The sequence below is a fragment of the Lygodium microphyllum genome, chromosome 24 (genome assembly GCF_053477565.2).
Source record: "Lygodium microphyllum isolate KBCC chromosome 24, Lygodium_microphyllum_v1.1.10, whole genome shotgun sequence".
NCBI classification, from domain to species: domain Eukaryota; kingdom Viridiplantae; phylum Streptophyta; class Polypodiopsida; order Schizaeales; family Lygodiaceae; genus Lygodium; species Lygodium microphyllum.
In genome coordinates, this window is record NC_141158.1 from 71,581,663 (window position 1) to 71,599,290 (window position 17,628).

The window sequence follows — 17,628 nt, forward strand, 5'->3', positions numbered from 1 at the left end:
GCTGCTGGCGACTGCTCCAAACTGTCCCAGACTGTTGTTCAGCCTGCTGTCCATCATCTCCAGGGTCAGCCAGCCTGCGTTTTCAGCATTGCAAGCCCTGACACTCTCAGACACTGTTTCAGCCTGCTGTTTACAACAGACTGTGCATAGTTTTCAGCCCTCGATCGGTGGTACACTGCTGCGTTTACTAGTTTCCAGCCTCCAGACTGCTACGTTTTGGTGACCATCCTGCTGCCATTCACTATTCAGCACTCCTACACTCCGACTAGTGGTCACAGACTTGGGATCCGTCTTCGGTGGATGTCACACTCCGACATTGCTCTGCCCTTGAGCGCACTATACACTCTTACATTCATTTGCAGCATTCATTCACTTCAAAGTTGTGTTCTCTCTCTCCCTTCTTCTGTTTGTGTTTGAGTTTTTGTGTTTGAGTTTTGAGTTTTGCGTTTAGGGTTTGAGTTTTGAGTTTTGCGTTTAGGATTTGAGTTTTGCCCTCTGTGTCTTTGTGTTTCTGTCGTGGTCGTACACTTTGTGTATCCTCAGTGCAAACCCTAGCAGTCTTCTTAACAACACCGCTCCTTAGTTAAAGGTTCTTAAGACGAGACCCTACTTCGTAAGAATACCGCCTCCTACCACTCCTTTTTGACCTCAAACGCCGGCAAAGATATCTATGCAATAGCTAGATCAACGATGTGCCAAAAAAAAAAGATCCCAAGAAGAAAATCACCAAGGAAATGCACCGCATGTAGGTCACAGTGCCCCTATAAGCCCTCAAGTTAGCAACAACTGGTGGCTTCAGTCGGACGGCTCCATCTCTAACTCCTTAGCTCATTTTGATTCCCCACATCACACTTAGGGCACATCAAGGGCAGGACATACCTAGGGAGGTCACACTCTCCTATGGTTAGACCTATCTCCCTAAGCCGCGCACCGCATCTACAACGATATACGAACTGGGTCCTCAACTATGGGACAACACCACAGGCTTGCCTAAGATTCAACCCAACTCCCAGTTCCACTTGCACCTGTACCATACACTACACAAAGAGGTAGATACACCCCTTAGGAAGTACATAACTTTGTCATGCAAATTAAGATCACGTCATATGGACCTCAGAGGACACGAGGAGGGATCCGCCCAACACCATATTCAATTTCAAGGACAAATCCGCCCATCCACCATTCTCCAAGAGAGATCCATCCAACACCATTTTCAATTTCAAAGGACAGATCCACCCACCGTCAACGTTAGGGAGGGACCCACCCCAACACCATCTTCAATTTCAAAGGGCAAATCCATCCAACACCATCCTCAGCAAGGGCTTGTATACAAACTCAAAAAGCCATCTGCTATCCCCACCCCACTTTCCAACTACTATCCAACAGTGCCATGGAATTGGCACTCGGCTAGGAGGGGGGTAATATTAACCTCAGTACAAGAAAAAGTGAAAAATGTGAAAAATGTGAAAAAAGTGAAAAAAGTGAAAAAAGTGAAAAAAGTGAAAAAGCGCATGTCGGGAGTTGAAAGAGGTGGCCTAAAAGGACATCGGACCTGGAAACGCCCAAAAGCGCAAGCATGGCCACAAGAAGTCCAAGGCGCAGCCACCGGAACCCAAAAAGTGCTAAAAAAGAAAATGCGCACCTTTGACTGTAAAGGCGTAGCCAAAGTCCTTGTAAAAGAGCGCCAGGCTCCCTCATGTGCAAATTATAAGGGTAAACGGGTTGTAGAAAGGAAGCTAGGAAGATAGGAGGACAATAGGAAAGAGGAACTAGGCCACGGCTGGCCATGTAAAAAAGGGGATGACCGCCCAAAGGGATTAGGGTTTTGTATATAAACTCAAAAAGTGAATAAGAAGCTTATTCTTTGGTATGTGGCAAAAGTGATCTCTTCTTTTTCTCTCCTTCTTGCCTGCTTGTGTGTGCTTGAGAGAGGGAGTGTGAGTGTAAGGGAGTGAGTGTGTGAGGGTGAGAGATCGAGGAGAAGAAGCTCTCTATCATCTTCTCTCTTCTTCTCTTCTCTTCTCTTCTCTTGTCTCGCATGCGGCTATGGAGAATGGAGCTTGAAGGTGGAGGCTTGAGGATGCTTGAGCTCACATCACGAATCATGGAGCTACCGGATTGCTTGAGGGAGGAGGCTACTCATTCGGGTATCAAGGTAAACTCAGTATACCCCCATAGGATCGAAGGCACGTCGGCTAGGTGAGAGCCATTTGTGCTCGCTTGAAACGCTTAAAAGATAAGCGGTCCGTGGGTCTTAGCGGTTGAGCGTGAACTCCCACTACATCATTCTTCCGTGTTCATTGTCTGTAAGTTACCCTAACCCTAATTGTGTTCTTTATCAATCTGTGCATTATCATATATATGATTCTGTCTGTTATCTATAAACAAATATTTCTTTACACTAAATCTAAACCACTAGAATGGTGAGGAATAAATCTTGAAGATAAAGATACAAAAGTAGAGCTTAAACCTAGATCACTAAAAGCATGAGAATGAGAACCTAAATGCAAGTGTAATGAAGGAGGCATGGGTGGGATTTGAACACGAGTAGCACCAAAACCATGCTTAAAAAGAAATAGATGTAAAGTTTCATATGTACCTCTTTCCAACAGAGAGGCTTTGGATCATACAATTCAAAAGGGTCGCATGAGCCTACCACCAGGCCTAGCTAAGTTGAAGACATTGGATCGCATGTTGTCCCGACAATGATTTATCCCACCTTAATTGAGTGAAGGCCAATCTCGCTAGTTGAATGTCGTGACTAATAAATATCTCCCTCTAGTGTGCCTTTAAGTAAGTCGATGGTAGTTTGTGCCAAAGTTGATGGAAGTATATGTTGAGGATTGTCATTGGGCAAGCTTCTTATGTATCTGTCTACTTTTACACTCGTTATCCACTTCAACTTTGAATAGATTGAAAAAGAAAAATAGGAAAAAGAAGAGAAAAAAGTGTTGTCCTCTATATCAAGAGGATACTTACACCTCAAGCACTCCGGAGATGAAGAATCCAATGAGACATTGAAGGGTCCTAGGATAAATCATACAAATGGCTCAAACATCACAAGTTAGATACGTGTCGCATGTGCAAACCTAGCTCTCATGATAGTTGTGTAGGATGTGCTTTTAGAAGAGCATTGGTTTTGATACCCTATGAGCATAGACGAGGGTTTGCAAAAAAAACATAAACAGTATACAAACACAACTAACACAATGAACTCAAACAAAACACATTAAGAACGAGATGTTGAATGAACGGCTACTCTTTCTCATAGGAGCAGGCTAAGGGAGAGTCTCTGAACATACAATTTACCAATTGATCTTGGACAATGCACACCCGATTGGCCCCAAAATTGATGCCCCTTTTGGTATTTCTTTAGCTTTATTGAATAAGAAGTTGATTTACAATGGGATTCTCCCAATCCCTTTCGGTATTCCAACTCCCCTTGCTGTTCAAAATCACCAGCAAGTCTTTAATCTGATTTGCCCCTTGGTTTAGGCAATCAATTGGCCTTCACCCACTTTGATGGAGATGGAAAAATGCCCCAAATTCAATTATTTGCTGGTCCCTCTACTTGAATAGGCTAAAAACAGGTTCAATCCTGTTGAATCCAAGTCTTGGAGCTTCCAATTTTTGGCACGCTTCCCAAGGTTGCTGCTAAACCCTAGTTTCTACTGCAGATTAGGGTTTACAGCAGAGAAATCTGAAATTTCTCAGCCTCCAAGGTTCAAAATGCTGAGATCTTCGGAGCAAGACTGTGAAATGGCTGGGAGATGAGAGGGAAAGCTATAGAGAGAGAAAATTCAGAGTTTTGTCACGAAGAATGACTGAAAATCAGTCAAATACAACTATTGCCCTACCACAACAGCTTGTAGATGCAAAGAACTGAAGAAAATCAGTCATTTACTACTGCTGCCCTGTCTCAACAGCCTGTAGATGCTGTCACCTACTGTTTCTTCTTCTGTCCCTAGCTGCCTCAGAAGGTCCTCCAATGGCTGCAAATCAAACCAACAGCCTCTCCTCCCTCTCTCTTGCAGGCTGAATCCCCTACAGTTTTCATAATTAAATATTAATTTTCAGTCTTTACATACTGAAAATTAATCTAATAATTATTTTGGTGCCCTGAAAAATAATCTGACTGGCCAATAATTAAATTGGCTAGACAACTTCCATTCCCGAGTGTCTTTGCGCCATCTTTGACCATCAGATTGGCGTTAAGTACCATTAAACGCCACTTCTTTAGTGTCACCAACTGACACTTATGGCCAAATGGATGACCTAGGCCAACAACTGGCACCAGATACCACCAAGCACCTGTGCGGGCATTAGTTGTATGCTGCTGTAATTAAGTTGTAATCAAGGAATTGCCACCCATCCACAGAAGGAAGGCTGGTTTCATGGTTCCATTGCCAGGACACCACTCAATCCCTTGATTTGGTGGACCCGAGACACCTGATTGCAAGCCAAAGCTTTATGCTAGTGCTGATTTTTACTCTCAGCTGAGAAATTACAACAATATGTCTTCATACAGTGAGATGGACTCAAGCAGTGATGATGTTTCTCAGTATGAACATTTACATGGGAATGAAGGAAATGCAATGCTTGACCTTGGGCAAGTCTTAGACCATGGACAGCAAGCTGAAAATGTTGTTGCTGGGCAAGATGCATGGCCTTCAGGGCATAAGAAGCCTGATGACCAACAAAGTGAAGAGGAATTTGATGACCAGTTCAAGAATTGGATGAGGACAGCAGCAAATCTGTTTGTTGAATTGGCAAAGGATCCTCAATTTACCCGATTTTTTAATGCTCCAAAGAAGGACAGCAAAGGCAAGAAGAAGAAGACGTCTTCTACGCCTTCGGGACAACAAGATGCACCGAAGATAATTCCAAACCCTTCATTTGAAGCTCCCAAATATGCTAATGAAATAAAACAGTTGGTACCTACGAGGCAAGGAATAAAAATGCAAGGCCATCACGGAAGTGCCAATCCAATGGATTTTGGACAACCAGGCATACATGCTATGATGGGGCAGCCAAGATATTTTGGTGAAAGCGCGATTTTTCATGCTATGGTTGGACAAGGACCGCATACGGGAATGTATAGCACAAATCCCTATGGTATGCAGCAACCAATGCATAGAGTGCAAGGCCTAATGCATTCGGGTATTGGCTGGAAATATGCAAAACCCTATGTATGGCAGCATTGGCTTGATGCCTGGGGCACAAAGTAGCATGTTTGGTACTACATCTACACCTCCGAATGCTTATGGGACTCAAGGAATGAATGTTGGTCATGCAAATGCTCCGTTTGGCGTTGGTTTTGATGTAAATTCAACAAATGCACCCTTTTTGCAGCAGCCAGTGTATGACAACTTGATATCCAAAGGAGCAGCGAAAGACTATGATGAGGGTGGAAAAGGAGTGAAGTTTAAGTCCTTCAGCGGTGTACAAGATAGGCTCAAAACTTTACTTTCATTCAGTAGTTTGATGCAACCTATTCAAGGGGGAACTTCATGGAGTCCTCAAAGATTCGAAAGGCAGCAAGCTGGAAAATTAGAAAATCAGGGAGATTCTAAAGCAAAGAAGCCTAAAGCATTAGTGGAATTGGTGTCGGATGTTGTTAGTGATCAACCCAATGATGATGCTACTGAGTTGTGCATAGCATGGGGCAAAAGTAGGGATCAACATGCATTGATTTTCTTTGATAATGGTGCACAAGCCAACTTCATCTCTGTTGACATGGCCGCCCGTCTAGGCATCAGAGAGGATGAGATGGAACCCATGGGGGAAGTTGGAATGGCATGTAAAGGCCATGCAGAGCTTGTTACACCGCTCATTGGAAAGCTTCAGTTGCATATACAAGGATATGTGGATAGTGAAGAGTTCTTCATTGCTCCACTTGAGGGTTGTGATGTATTGCTTGGTATGCCATGGTGTCACCATATGCATGCAGTGATTGATTCTCGTGCAAAAAAATCACTATTCAGCATAAGGGAAAGGTACTCACACTTGATGTAAAGTTGAAAGATGAATCTGTCCCTGTTGTATCTGCAGCTGCCATTTCTAAAGTAATGAAAAATCATCTTTCAGCATACTTGGTTTTTACTAAGGATAAAGATGATAGTGAGAATGTTGGGAAAATGTCTAAGTTAGAGAAGGATCGCATGTCATTTCTGAAAATGTATGCTAATTGCTTCTCTCAATCAAATCCAGGGCAGCTACCGCCTGAAAGGCCAAAAGATCAAAGCAAAAATCTTATCCCTGGAAGTAGCCAACCTAATAAGCCACCCTACAGAGTCAGTGCAGCCCAACAAGAGGAGATTATGAGTCAGGTAAATGAGCTGTTAGAAAAAGGGTTGATTCAGCCCAGCTCATCTCCTTTTTGTCCTCCGGTGCTTTTGGTGCAGAAAAAGGATGGTTCATGGCGTATGTGCATTGATTATCGTGCTCTAAACAAGATCACAATAAAGAATCGCTTTCCGATTCCTCGGATCGATGATGTTATGGATAGATTGCAAGGGGTAGCCATATTTAGCCATATAGATTTAAAAAGTGGATATCATCAAATACGCATTAGACCAGAAGATGTGCTTAAGACAGCTTTTAGGACATCTTTTGAATTATATGAGTTTCTTGTTATGCCTTTTGGACTTACGAATGCTCCTGCCACTTTTAATCGAATGATGGATCGTATCTTCAGGCCACATAAAGAATTTGTGGGCACTTTCTTTGATGACATGATTATCTATTCAAAGAACGAGGCGGAGCATAGAAAACACTTGGATATTGTATTCAACGAACTACGTGACCATAGGCTGATTATTAATGACAAGAAAAGTGAATTCTTCTTGCATGAAATCCACTTTTTAGAGTATATCGTATCGACTGATGGTATTCGCATGGACCCTGCAAAGGTTGAAGCAATACGATCATGGCCACCTTTGAGGAACGTGCATGAGATCCACAGCTTCTTGGGTTTATGTTCTTACTACAGAAAGTATGTACACGGATTTGCTGAAATTGCATCTCCATTGCATGCCTTGCAGAAAAAGGATGTGCCATTTAGATGGACAGCAGTGGAAATTTCAACATTTGAAAAGTTGAAGGAAAAGATGACTTCAGATCCTGTGCTTGTATTGCCCGATCTAAGGAATTCATTCATAGTTCAATGTGATGCATGTGGTAACACCATTGGGGCTATTCTTATGCAGGACGGCCGAGTTGTGGCTTATGAGAGCCAAATTCTCCACGGTGCAAAAAAGAATTTGCAAGTCTATGAGAAAGAGCTCTTGGCTGTAATTCATACACTATCTACGTGGAAACATTATTTATTGGGAGCTGATTTTATATTGCAGAGACAGACCATCAAACTTTGAGGTACTTTTTAACGCAGACAAAGTTGTCAAAGAAACATATGAGATGGGTAACTTTTCTCTATGTTTTATTTTCAGATTGTACATATTGATGGTAAAAAGAATGTTGTGGCTGATGTACTGTCACGTAAACCACAAGTTTCAACCGTCAGCATGGTCTATCACACTGAGTTGGATGCTATAAAAGAGCAATATGTTGCTGATTCAGACTTTGCTAATATTTATGATCAGCTTTGCAATGGCCAAAGGCATGAACACTTTGTGCTAAGAGATGGATTTCTGATTATGCATGGACGACTATGTGTCACAAAGCAGTTAAGGCCTAGAGTTATCACTGAAAGTCATGTTCCTCCGTATGCAGGACACAAAGGTATTGATGCCACGATCAAGGCAGTGGAGCATTTCTTTTATTGGCCAGCTTTGAGACATGATGTAGAACAGTTTGTTAAGACATGCATCGTATGCCAAAAGGTAAAGCATGATAGGCAAAAGATGCCGGATTTATTGCAGCCCTTGCCTATTCCACATAGGCCTTGGCAAAGCATTGCAATGGACTTTATTTTTTAGCTTCCTAAGACACCTACACGGAATGATGGGATATGGACGATATTTGCAGGTTTAGTAAACAAGCTCATTTCATTTCAATAAGAAAGAAAATAAAGCCTGATCATATGGCACGATTGTTTTTGCAACACATCTTTAAGTATCATGGTATGCCAGAGTCAATCATTAGTGATTGAGACCCACGGATAACCAATTTATTTTGAAAGGGCTTGTTTGAGAATATGGGTACCACGCTGAATTTCTCATCATTCTTCCATCCGCAGACAGATGGTCAGTTTGACGAAGCAAATTCCACAGTGTTAGATCTTTTGAGGTGCTATGTTTCAGACCAAAAGACACAATGGAAACAGTATTTGCCCTTAGTTGAGTTTGCTTATAACAACACGGTGCATAGTTCTACGGGCAAAACTCCATTTGAGATGGTTGAGGGTGGCAAGAAGGTACCACCTATTCTGCAAACTAAGGATAAGATCTTTGAGACTGATCGTTATGTGGAAAACTTGGATGTAGCCAATGCAAAGATAAAATATGCACTTCAAAGATCGCAAGAAAAGCCAAACAGGACAGTTGATCGCCATAAACGTGCTTTTCAATTTGCAGAGAGTGATTATGTATTGCTGCGTTTTGAAAAGGCAAGGCTGACAAAAATGAAAGGAAGAGAAAAATTGTATTCGAAGTTGAGTATAAGATACTATGGGCCCTTCTAGGTGTTGAAAAGATCAGCGATGTGGCATATCGGCTGAAATTACCTCCACATTGGCGGATACACAATGCCTTTCCTGTCAGTTTGTTGAGGCCTTTTCATGCTAATATGCCAGAGGATATATCTGCTGAAATTCAACCTGAGGTTGAGGAGCTAGATGAGATTTTGATACCTGAGCAGATTTTGGCACATAAGAAAAGAAAGGTCAAAGGTAAAGTTTCCAAGAGATACTTGGTGAAATTTCAGAATTATTCACCAATGGATGCCAAATGGATGGAAGAGGATGACTTGGCAGACCACCCTCAGTTGTTGCAGCTTTACCTAGATACCTTTCAGTTAGAGTCAACTTTAGTTCAGGCTCCGTTAGGTTCAGCAGAGCAAGAATCCGGAGTATTATCTGATGCTCAAGAGGGAGGTAGTACTTCCCCTCCTCCAGTTGTGGACAGCTCTCGTATGTCGTGGATCTCGAATGTATTCAGCATGCATCCAAGGTACTACGCTGACAGTATGTTTGCAATGAGATCACTACTTAGTGTACTAGTCACTGTGAGATATATGCAAATGAGTATAAGTTTTACCCGGAATTGGAACTATACTTTTGCATCAGCTTATACTCAATTTAGCATGAATTTTGCCTCAATTTTAAGACAAAAATTCTGATCAGTTTTTGATCAACTTGAGAACCGTTTATGGTCACTTTTGAATCCATTGTGGATTAATTTTTAATCACATGATTAAGTAAATGTTGCACATGTGAGGTGCAACTAGGGTTAAAGTAAATTTACAAGCCCGAGACCCGAAGAAATCATAAGATGTCAAAGACAAAAGTTGCTATAAGTTATGCCGCACACATACTTGGTGGTATCTAGTACCAATTGTTGGTCTAGGTCATTCATTTAGCCATAAGTATTAGTTGGTGATACTAAAGAAGTGGCGTTTAATGGTACCTAATGCTAATCGGATGATCAAAGATGGCGCAATGACACTCGATTATGGAAGTTGCCTAGTCAATTTAATTATTAGCCAGTCATGTATTTTTCAAAGCACCAGAATAATTATTCGATTATTTTCAATATTTAAAGACTGAAAATTAATATTTAATTATGAAAAATACTGAAAAAACCATTTGGGAAGATTGTCACGTGTCAAAAATACCCATATAAGACTAAAAAACGTCTTTAGAGACTGAAGAGATGTATTTTTAGGGGGATTCAACCTACAAGAGAGAGGGAGGAGAGGCTGTTGGTCTGATTTGCAGCCATTGGAGGACCTTCTGAGGGTACTAGGAACAGAAGAAGACCAATCAACAGCAGGTAACAGCATCTACAGGCTGTTGAGACAAGGCAGCAGCAGTAAATGACTGATTTTCTTCAGTTCTTTGCATCTACAAGCTGTTGTGGCAAGGCAACAGCTGCATTTGACTGATCTTCAGTCATTCTTCGCGACAAAACTCTGAATTTTCTCTCTCTATAGCTTTCCCTCTCATCTCCCAGCCATTTCACAGTCTTGCTCCGAAGATCTCAGCATTTGGAACCTTGGAGGCTGAGAAATTTCAAATTTCTCTACTGTAAACCCTAATCTGCAGTAGAAACTAGGATAATGAGAATGATGATCACGATAATGAGATGAGAGGAGAGAATGATGGTGACAGGTATTGAAGCAGCAGGATGATGGAGGAGAGCTTGCACACAAGTGTTAGATGAGGTAATGGAAGTGGCAATGGGATTTTTCTGAGCCAGTTGTGTGTGTTTAAGAGCCAAAGAAATATGATAATAAAGTAGCAATTTCTTGTGGCCTAACATCCACCTCCAAGGGCACACACTTGGTCCTCACTAACTCTGATCCATGGCTGACAAAACAAAATCCTAGTTATCTCCCCCACTAGGGCTAAACCCCCCTCTTAAGAGTTGCCAATTCCACATCAATGTTTCAACACAGACATCATAATCCGCTGCTAATGTGTGCTCTGTGTTGCAAGGTTCTACTATGTTCATCGTTGCCCTAACCACTAAGTAAGTAAGAGCCAATGGAGATTGGTGTCACTGCAAACATTAATGCTGTCATCACTATCATGATGTGTGTCTAGGAAGATCAACCACCTCAATCAAGCTGTCATATTGCAATGGAGGACAGACAAGTGCCATCGATCATCTCATTAACAGTGCAAGAAAAAAAGGTAGGAGGCAGTGTGGTTGACATTTGATATGATTGTATGAAGAAGGTAAGGAGAATCAAGTTCCCTGAAAGTGGAGTATCATTGGGGTGACATTATCGAGTTCCTTGACAGTGGAGTACCAAGTTCCTTGATAGTGGGGCCCTTGATTGAACTTCAGCTTGGGAATCGATAACCCTGTTTGAAACCTAAACTTTACATGGCGTCCGCACAATTGACACAGGGAGTGGCTGAAGGCCAAGAATGTGCAAACGATGAAGCATGGAAGCCTACACATTCTTTTTCACAAGCGTTAACTTCAGCCACCAAAATCTTTTAGCCACAAGTGAGATAACGGCATCATAAAGATGTCCGCTGCATTGTTCGCTGTAGGGGAGTGACTGTAAGAACTAGATGACCCGCTGCTATGTACGAAAATCCCTGAGTTACTTGCTTTGTATAAGAAGTAGATGACCTGCTGCTGTGTGCCATAACATATTCTTAAGATTATCGCTTCTTCCAAATTCATCAGATTTTGCATTCAGTCTTATTCAACAAAGAACAATGAATTCCTGCTTCTTTCAAATTGTTCAAGTCCAAAGCAAGGACCTCAAGCATCGAATTCCTGGGAGCAAGACCCTCATTGCGAGCTTTTTCGTAATTGGATAGCATCTTTTTGAGCGAGGCGACGTCCATTGCTGCTGTAAGTATCTGCTCACAATCTGTGGAAGAACGTCTAAAGATGCACTAGAATTTCCTCTTGCCGACACGAGTCCGGACAGACGGTGGCAATGTCTTTGGCTCGAAGAAGTGTGCGCAGAAGCATCTCTCGTTCTGTATGCTGGATTATAGACTTGGCTCCATAACAATCCGACATAAGCATTTCTGCAGCATCATTCCGTGTGATCGGGGCGGTTGGTTGGTCTCTTGATATACCATTTGATTTGTCTTGCTACACGAACGGTCTGAAAGGGCTTTCCTTAGAAAAGAGCTTGTGTGATCATCAGTGTCTATAATCCGAACGATCTGAACGCTGATATGCTCCCAATCACATCATACGCAAATGATAATACGCGCCCATGAAGGCTGCACCGCGCACACAGAAACCATGTGCCTATCATAGCTTCTCTAATGCACTGCACTGCAGATTACACAAATGGCGTTTGCCTAGTAGTATCGAATCGGACACGTAGAGAAGGATATGATGTTGCCTCTGCCATCATCGCCTGCGTTCGATTTCTGATGTTGATGCCTAATCTTTCGTTTTGAGGCTCATCGTATATGAATGCTTAGCGTTACTGGCTCGTTACCAATACCCCCTTATTCCCCTTTGAACTCACGGTTTTCTTTGTTCATGAACGGTGTGTTTGCATCTCTCTTGATGGTCAGTTATATCATATTAGGTTAATATTGTAATTCTAAAATCAAGCTAGCTAGGGTGCCCCTTGGCTTCTCACTAACTAGTTAAGAAGGCACCATGCTCGTTGTAGTTGCAATTAACATCGGCTTTGCCTTGATATCCCTTAGCCCTGTTCTCTCTCTCTTTATCTCTATCATTACGTTCATGCCATGCTTGGTTATATGGGTTGCTTACATGGGCATTCAAGGGGTAGTTTTGAATGCACTAAGAGCAAGATGACTCCCATGTACACATCCCTACCAATAACCATGTTTAAAAATTACAGCAATTGTTTAATGTAAGTTCCATATATGCTTTAGAGAAACCTTTCATAGTAGATGTAAGACATGCCAGTTATTGTGCCTAGCACACTCAAGAAGAAATCTCTTGAATAGAATGCTAGATGGATTATATCTCACCATAGGATAATGTCTTGAATATAATGCCAGAAAGATTATATCATTCAATACATAGTCACCCAATATTACAAGCGATTGGATTAATCATCTAGTTGTTTGTCGTGATGTTACCACTTGGATCCCAACAAGGAACACATAGGCTTAAATGGTTAAGTTACTTCAGTTTCTACCTCACAGAAAAGCATCTAGCTTGACTCACAAGGATTGTGACTTGAGATTCCTATAATGAGTCAATTATAATCACTGATAGCAGTCTAGCATTGAACTAAGAAGGCCACTATTGCGTGATCAATTATAACTTGAAGATTTGTCAGATTAGGTAATGACTTGGCATTGGGTGTTATTGGTATTGGAGATGTCTAGCTGTAGTTTCCAATGAAAAATATGGCCCCATATGCAAAAGCCCACTTTGCATGATATACACCATATTCTAGCTTTGACTAAAAGCCTACTTGCAGTTGGGGAGTTGGATGATGTAGGTTATGATGTCTCTTTTGATGATTCCTCATGGAAGCTTACTCATGGGAATCTTATCTTAGTACGAGGTGCCAAGTGTCACACTCTTTCCCTTACTTGTATCTAGGTTTATGGTTTTGTCAATGGTCGCAGTACCACATGTATCGTTATAGCACCGCCACCTTGGGCACATGTCATTAATAAGGAGAATGAAATTACTTACTCATTTGCAGTATCTTTTGCCCCTTGACTATAAGTGTTTTGATTATTGTGATCATTATCTTTATAGTAGGCAGACCCATAGTTTGCATAAGAAGTTTGGCATTACCCACATGGGTGAGCCTCTAGCTCTTGTTCATTCTGATGTTTGTGGACCTATGCCCTGCAAGTCATTAGGTGGTGCAAAGTATTTTGTTCCTTTCATTGATGATTACTCACATAAGATCTGGTATAATCCATAAAGCAAAAATCGAAGTCTTGGCTACATTTTAGCATTAGCTTGCTTTTGTTGAGAACCAATCTAGGTATAGGCTGAAATGCTTACGTTCTAATAGTGGGAGAGAGTATGTTTCTAAAGCCTTTGAGCAGTTTTGTTATGAGAGGGGTATTAAGCATTAGTTGGCTACCCCGTATACCCTATCTCAAAATGGTATGGCTAATCGCATGAATATAACGATTTAGGAGTGAGTTTGTAGTATGCTTAGTCAAGTAGGCTTACCCTAACATTTTTGGATTGAAGTAGTTAGTACTAGTACCATACATTTGATTAATTGATCCCCATGCATTATTCTTGACTATTAGTGAGTAGAGAAGATATGGTCTAGAAAACCTCCATCATATGCTCATTTGTATATATTTGGTTGAGAGGCTTTCTATCATATTCCCAAGGACAAGCGCAATAAATTGGATCCTAAGTCCGTGGAATGCATCTTTCTTAGTTATGGGGATACAAGTGAGATAGGCTATTATTTATGGGATCCACAGGCTCGAAAGGTCATCCATAGCCATGATGTTGCTTTCCATGAGGAGAAAATGCATAAGCAGCTTAAGCAGGTCATTGAGGTACACAGGGTAATCTTTCAAGAGGAGCCTCTTGCTACATGACTCAATTTTTTTTTCTCCACCGTACAATGTCAATAAGAATGGTATGTATTTTTGCAGAGGGGGATACAATTTTTTATTTTCAACCTATAATGCTAGAGGATGTGCTAGCCACAAACACTGGTGAACTAACGTGTTTCAATAATACTATCTACAATAACATTTTGAACGAAAAATATGTTGCTAGTTATGAATTTATCGTGCAGAAGGCCATAGTGAAAGTCACATGGAAGTCCCCTTGTAAGACATCATCTCCCACGAAGCTACACTAGTGCAAGATGTTCCAACCACACATGCAAATAAACAAACATATAAGAAGAATATTATCTATCGTTAACATTCAGTAAGAAGAATATGTTACTAATTGAGGAGTCAATGTGTAGAGGTTCACAACATTGAAAGCCCCATGGAAGACCCCTTGCAAGCCGCTGTCTCCCATGCCAATATGATGGCGAAGGTGGAGTGGTGTATTATTCTGTGTGACCCATTCGAGATCGAAGATGCATTGCGAAATGATCAGCCAAGTGAGGCATTCTCTCAATTGGTAGAGGCATTGGAGGAGGTCAACCAACACAAGATGGTCAAGGTTGACGAAGAAACCACAAACACAGCATACGATATCATGGTGGTTCATCTCCCTGAAGATAGTGCCGTGCATGGATTGGGGGATGGAATTCCATCATGGAACTTCCATACCGAGGCAGAGTCAGTCAATGCCATGTATTTGGTTGATTGTGTTCTCAAGGTTGATGTCATATAAAAAAAGCAAGTGGTTTTTTCAACTTGTTTTGAAGGTTTCATACAAAAAAAGAAGGATCGGTGAAATCGTGCGCGTCGCAATCATAGTTTACAGGTAGTAAACAACACTTTGAACAATGAGAAGAAGGAGTGATCTGAAAGATTTCTAACCAAGTGTCTTGGAGTTTTAACTCCCCTTTTGAAGCCAATGGAACTATCAGAATTGTGATCTGAGCATCAAATTGCTGATTTTTCCAAGATCCCCTCCATAAAGAGCTCTTCTTCTCAACCACAACCCTTCTTCTCTTGTTTAGCTATAAATATGAGGCATGGGGAGCAATTAAAAAAGCACAAGGAGACCCCAAGAGGTTGCGAGAGAGAGAGAGAGAGAGATAGAGAGAGGGAAGTAGAAGAATACCCCTCCAAGAGAGAGAGAGTGTGTGTGTGTTACTTTTCCTTGCCACAACACACCCCATGGTAGAGCTTGTCGAGCAAGTTGTGGAGGATGGACACCAATGGATGGAGTTAGGGCAAAAGTGTTGGGCCTTACACATGGCACAGGTTGTTCATTGCATGACGCATGTTTGTGTCATTGGAGGTAGAGAGGTGAGAGTTTTAAAGTCATGATATGGTCATGATGGATATTAATTATGTATCACATTTGTTGGCTCTGTTTAGTGAGTATAATGACTAAAATTCGTATTTCAAGCTTTAAATGCAGGTACATGTGCTATATATTCTAGCGTACATGCATTTAGATATTGCTTATAATGGAATCATCCCTCCGAAGTTCACAAAAGAGGACATTACTGTGAATGAGTAGGTGCAAGATACATTAGGATCCCCAATAAGAGGTCAATATGAGATCCAATGTTGTTAAACTACTGTAGAGATGATTTGTAAACATTTAGTAGATTCCTAATCCATTACATGACTTCCAAATAGTGTAGGTGGCATGCAACATGGCAGGGATTTTTAGAGCTCATTCTTGCAAGTGTACACAAAAGAAGGGGACACCATTTTAGATTGCAATGCAAGATGTGGTGACTTTGCATCAATAGCACTGAATTCCAATAGACAGATTGCATGTATATATCACTTCACCGAAGATGAAAGATATCTAAGAGCAAAGATAGCATGTTTACATAAACTTGTATAGTATCTAACTGTAATGTAGTATTCTTTTTCATCATACCAATACATGGGTGCTCACCCTTCCACATGTGCATGTACAACTACCTTCCACAACCAAAAATTTAACTGTGCACTATTGATGTCATATTTTGTCTTGGACTTAAATGCTCCTAACAACTCCAAGCTACCAATCAACCATTCACCACTGGATAGTGGTGGCAATGGGACATGCTACAATCTCTGGATTTCTACTACATACAACAAATTATAAAAAAAGATATTTTGAGTTACAAGTTGGCTTGCAAAGTTATTATCATATATCAAAGAACCTTTGTCTTCATGCCAAACATATATCTTGCTTCTCAAACATTTCACATTCTGCCATTCATGCAAAGTCAATGGATATAGAGTTGTCAATAAAATAAGATTGAATTAGAACACTGTAAAGATTTTTAAAAATAACTCTGATGCAAAAGAATAACAATGATAAAATTTAAGAACTTACTATTTTGTTTATAATTTGCAATGTAGTTCTCGTCGTGTACAGAGATTTGTTTGTGCGTATAAACATGTTGGATCAACACTTCTATTATTGTACTTGTTCCATTGAACACTTTTATAAACTCTAAAATTCTAACTTTCCAATATTTGTTGGGGTTTGCAACATCCTTACGCTGACCTTGAAACTCCCTCAAGTTCTTGGGTGCATCAAAATCCAATCCAACTTACAGTACTTATCACAAATCCAATTATGGCCACTATCTTTCCTATTGAAGATCTCCAATTGCAAGTATGTAAGTGATTTTTTTCATCCATGAAGACATCTATAATAACCAAATAGAAAAGTTACATATCAACATGTGTATAATTTGCAAATGTTCTCTCCAAATGAAATGAAATTTAAATGGAGCAATTTTTAAACAAAACATTGTATCTATAATTCTTTTCACAAAGAAGCTAAGAGATGTTGAACAAGAAGTTGACTTATAACAAGACCATTGTTCCTTCATTGACAAATTTTTAGAATACAAAAACAAAAAAAATCTTGGGTCAAAGCATACATATAACTTACATAGGCTTTGTCCAAACAAGTTGAAACTTAAGCATGGAGCAACAGAAAAAAATGACAATATAACCGTGGCTCTCTTTGCTAAGAATCCTAAAGACGTTGAAGAAGTTGAGGTTTAAAAAAATCATTATTCTCCACCTTCAGAGATTCTTGGAGTACAAAAATAAAGGAAAGCTCAGTATGCATATAACTTGCATACATTTAATCCAAACGAGATAAAATTGAACTATGGAGCAACAAAAAAACAAGACAGCATACATGTAATTTTGTTTACAAAGAAACCCTAAGATGTTGAAGAAGAAGTTGAGTATTCAAAAGATCATTGTTCTTGACTGTAGAAGACTCCTAGAGTACCAAAATAAAATAAATTATATGTCAAAGAATGCACATAACTTGCACATGTTTTGTCTAAATAGGATAAAACTTTACCATAGAACATCCATGGAAGAGAGTAATATACATGTAAAGTTTTGTGAATAAAATCTTAGGGCTTTGGTAGAGCAAGCTCTACTCTCATAACACA

General features: G+C 40.5%; 1 protein-coding gene across 4 annotated transcripts in view; it reads right to left on the reverse strand.

The window, feature by feature from the left end:
- Positions 1-12,062, reverse strand: part of LOC148015230 (uncharacterized) — a 158,017-nt gene extending 145,955 nt beyond the window's left edge. For all 4 annotated transcript variants that reach the window (XM_087665315.1, XM_087665311.1, XM_087665314.1 and 1 more), the window contains exon 1: positions 11,399-12,062. In XM_087665315.1, coding sequence (XP_087521441.1) covers positions 11,399-11,485 — 87 coding nt within the window. In that variant the 5' untranslated portion in view covers positions 11,486-12,062. The remainder of the gene's footprint in view (positions 1-11,398) is intronic.
- Positions 12,063-17,628: the final 5,566 nt, after the last annotated feature.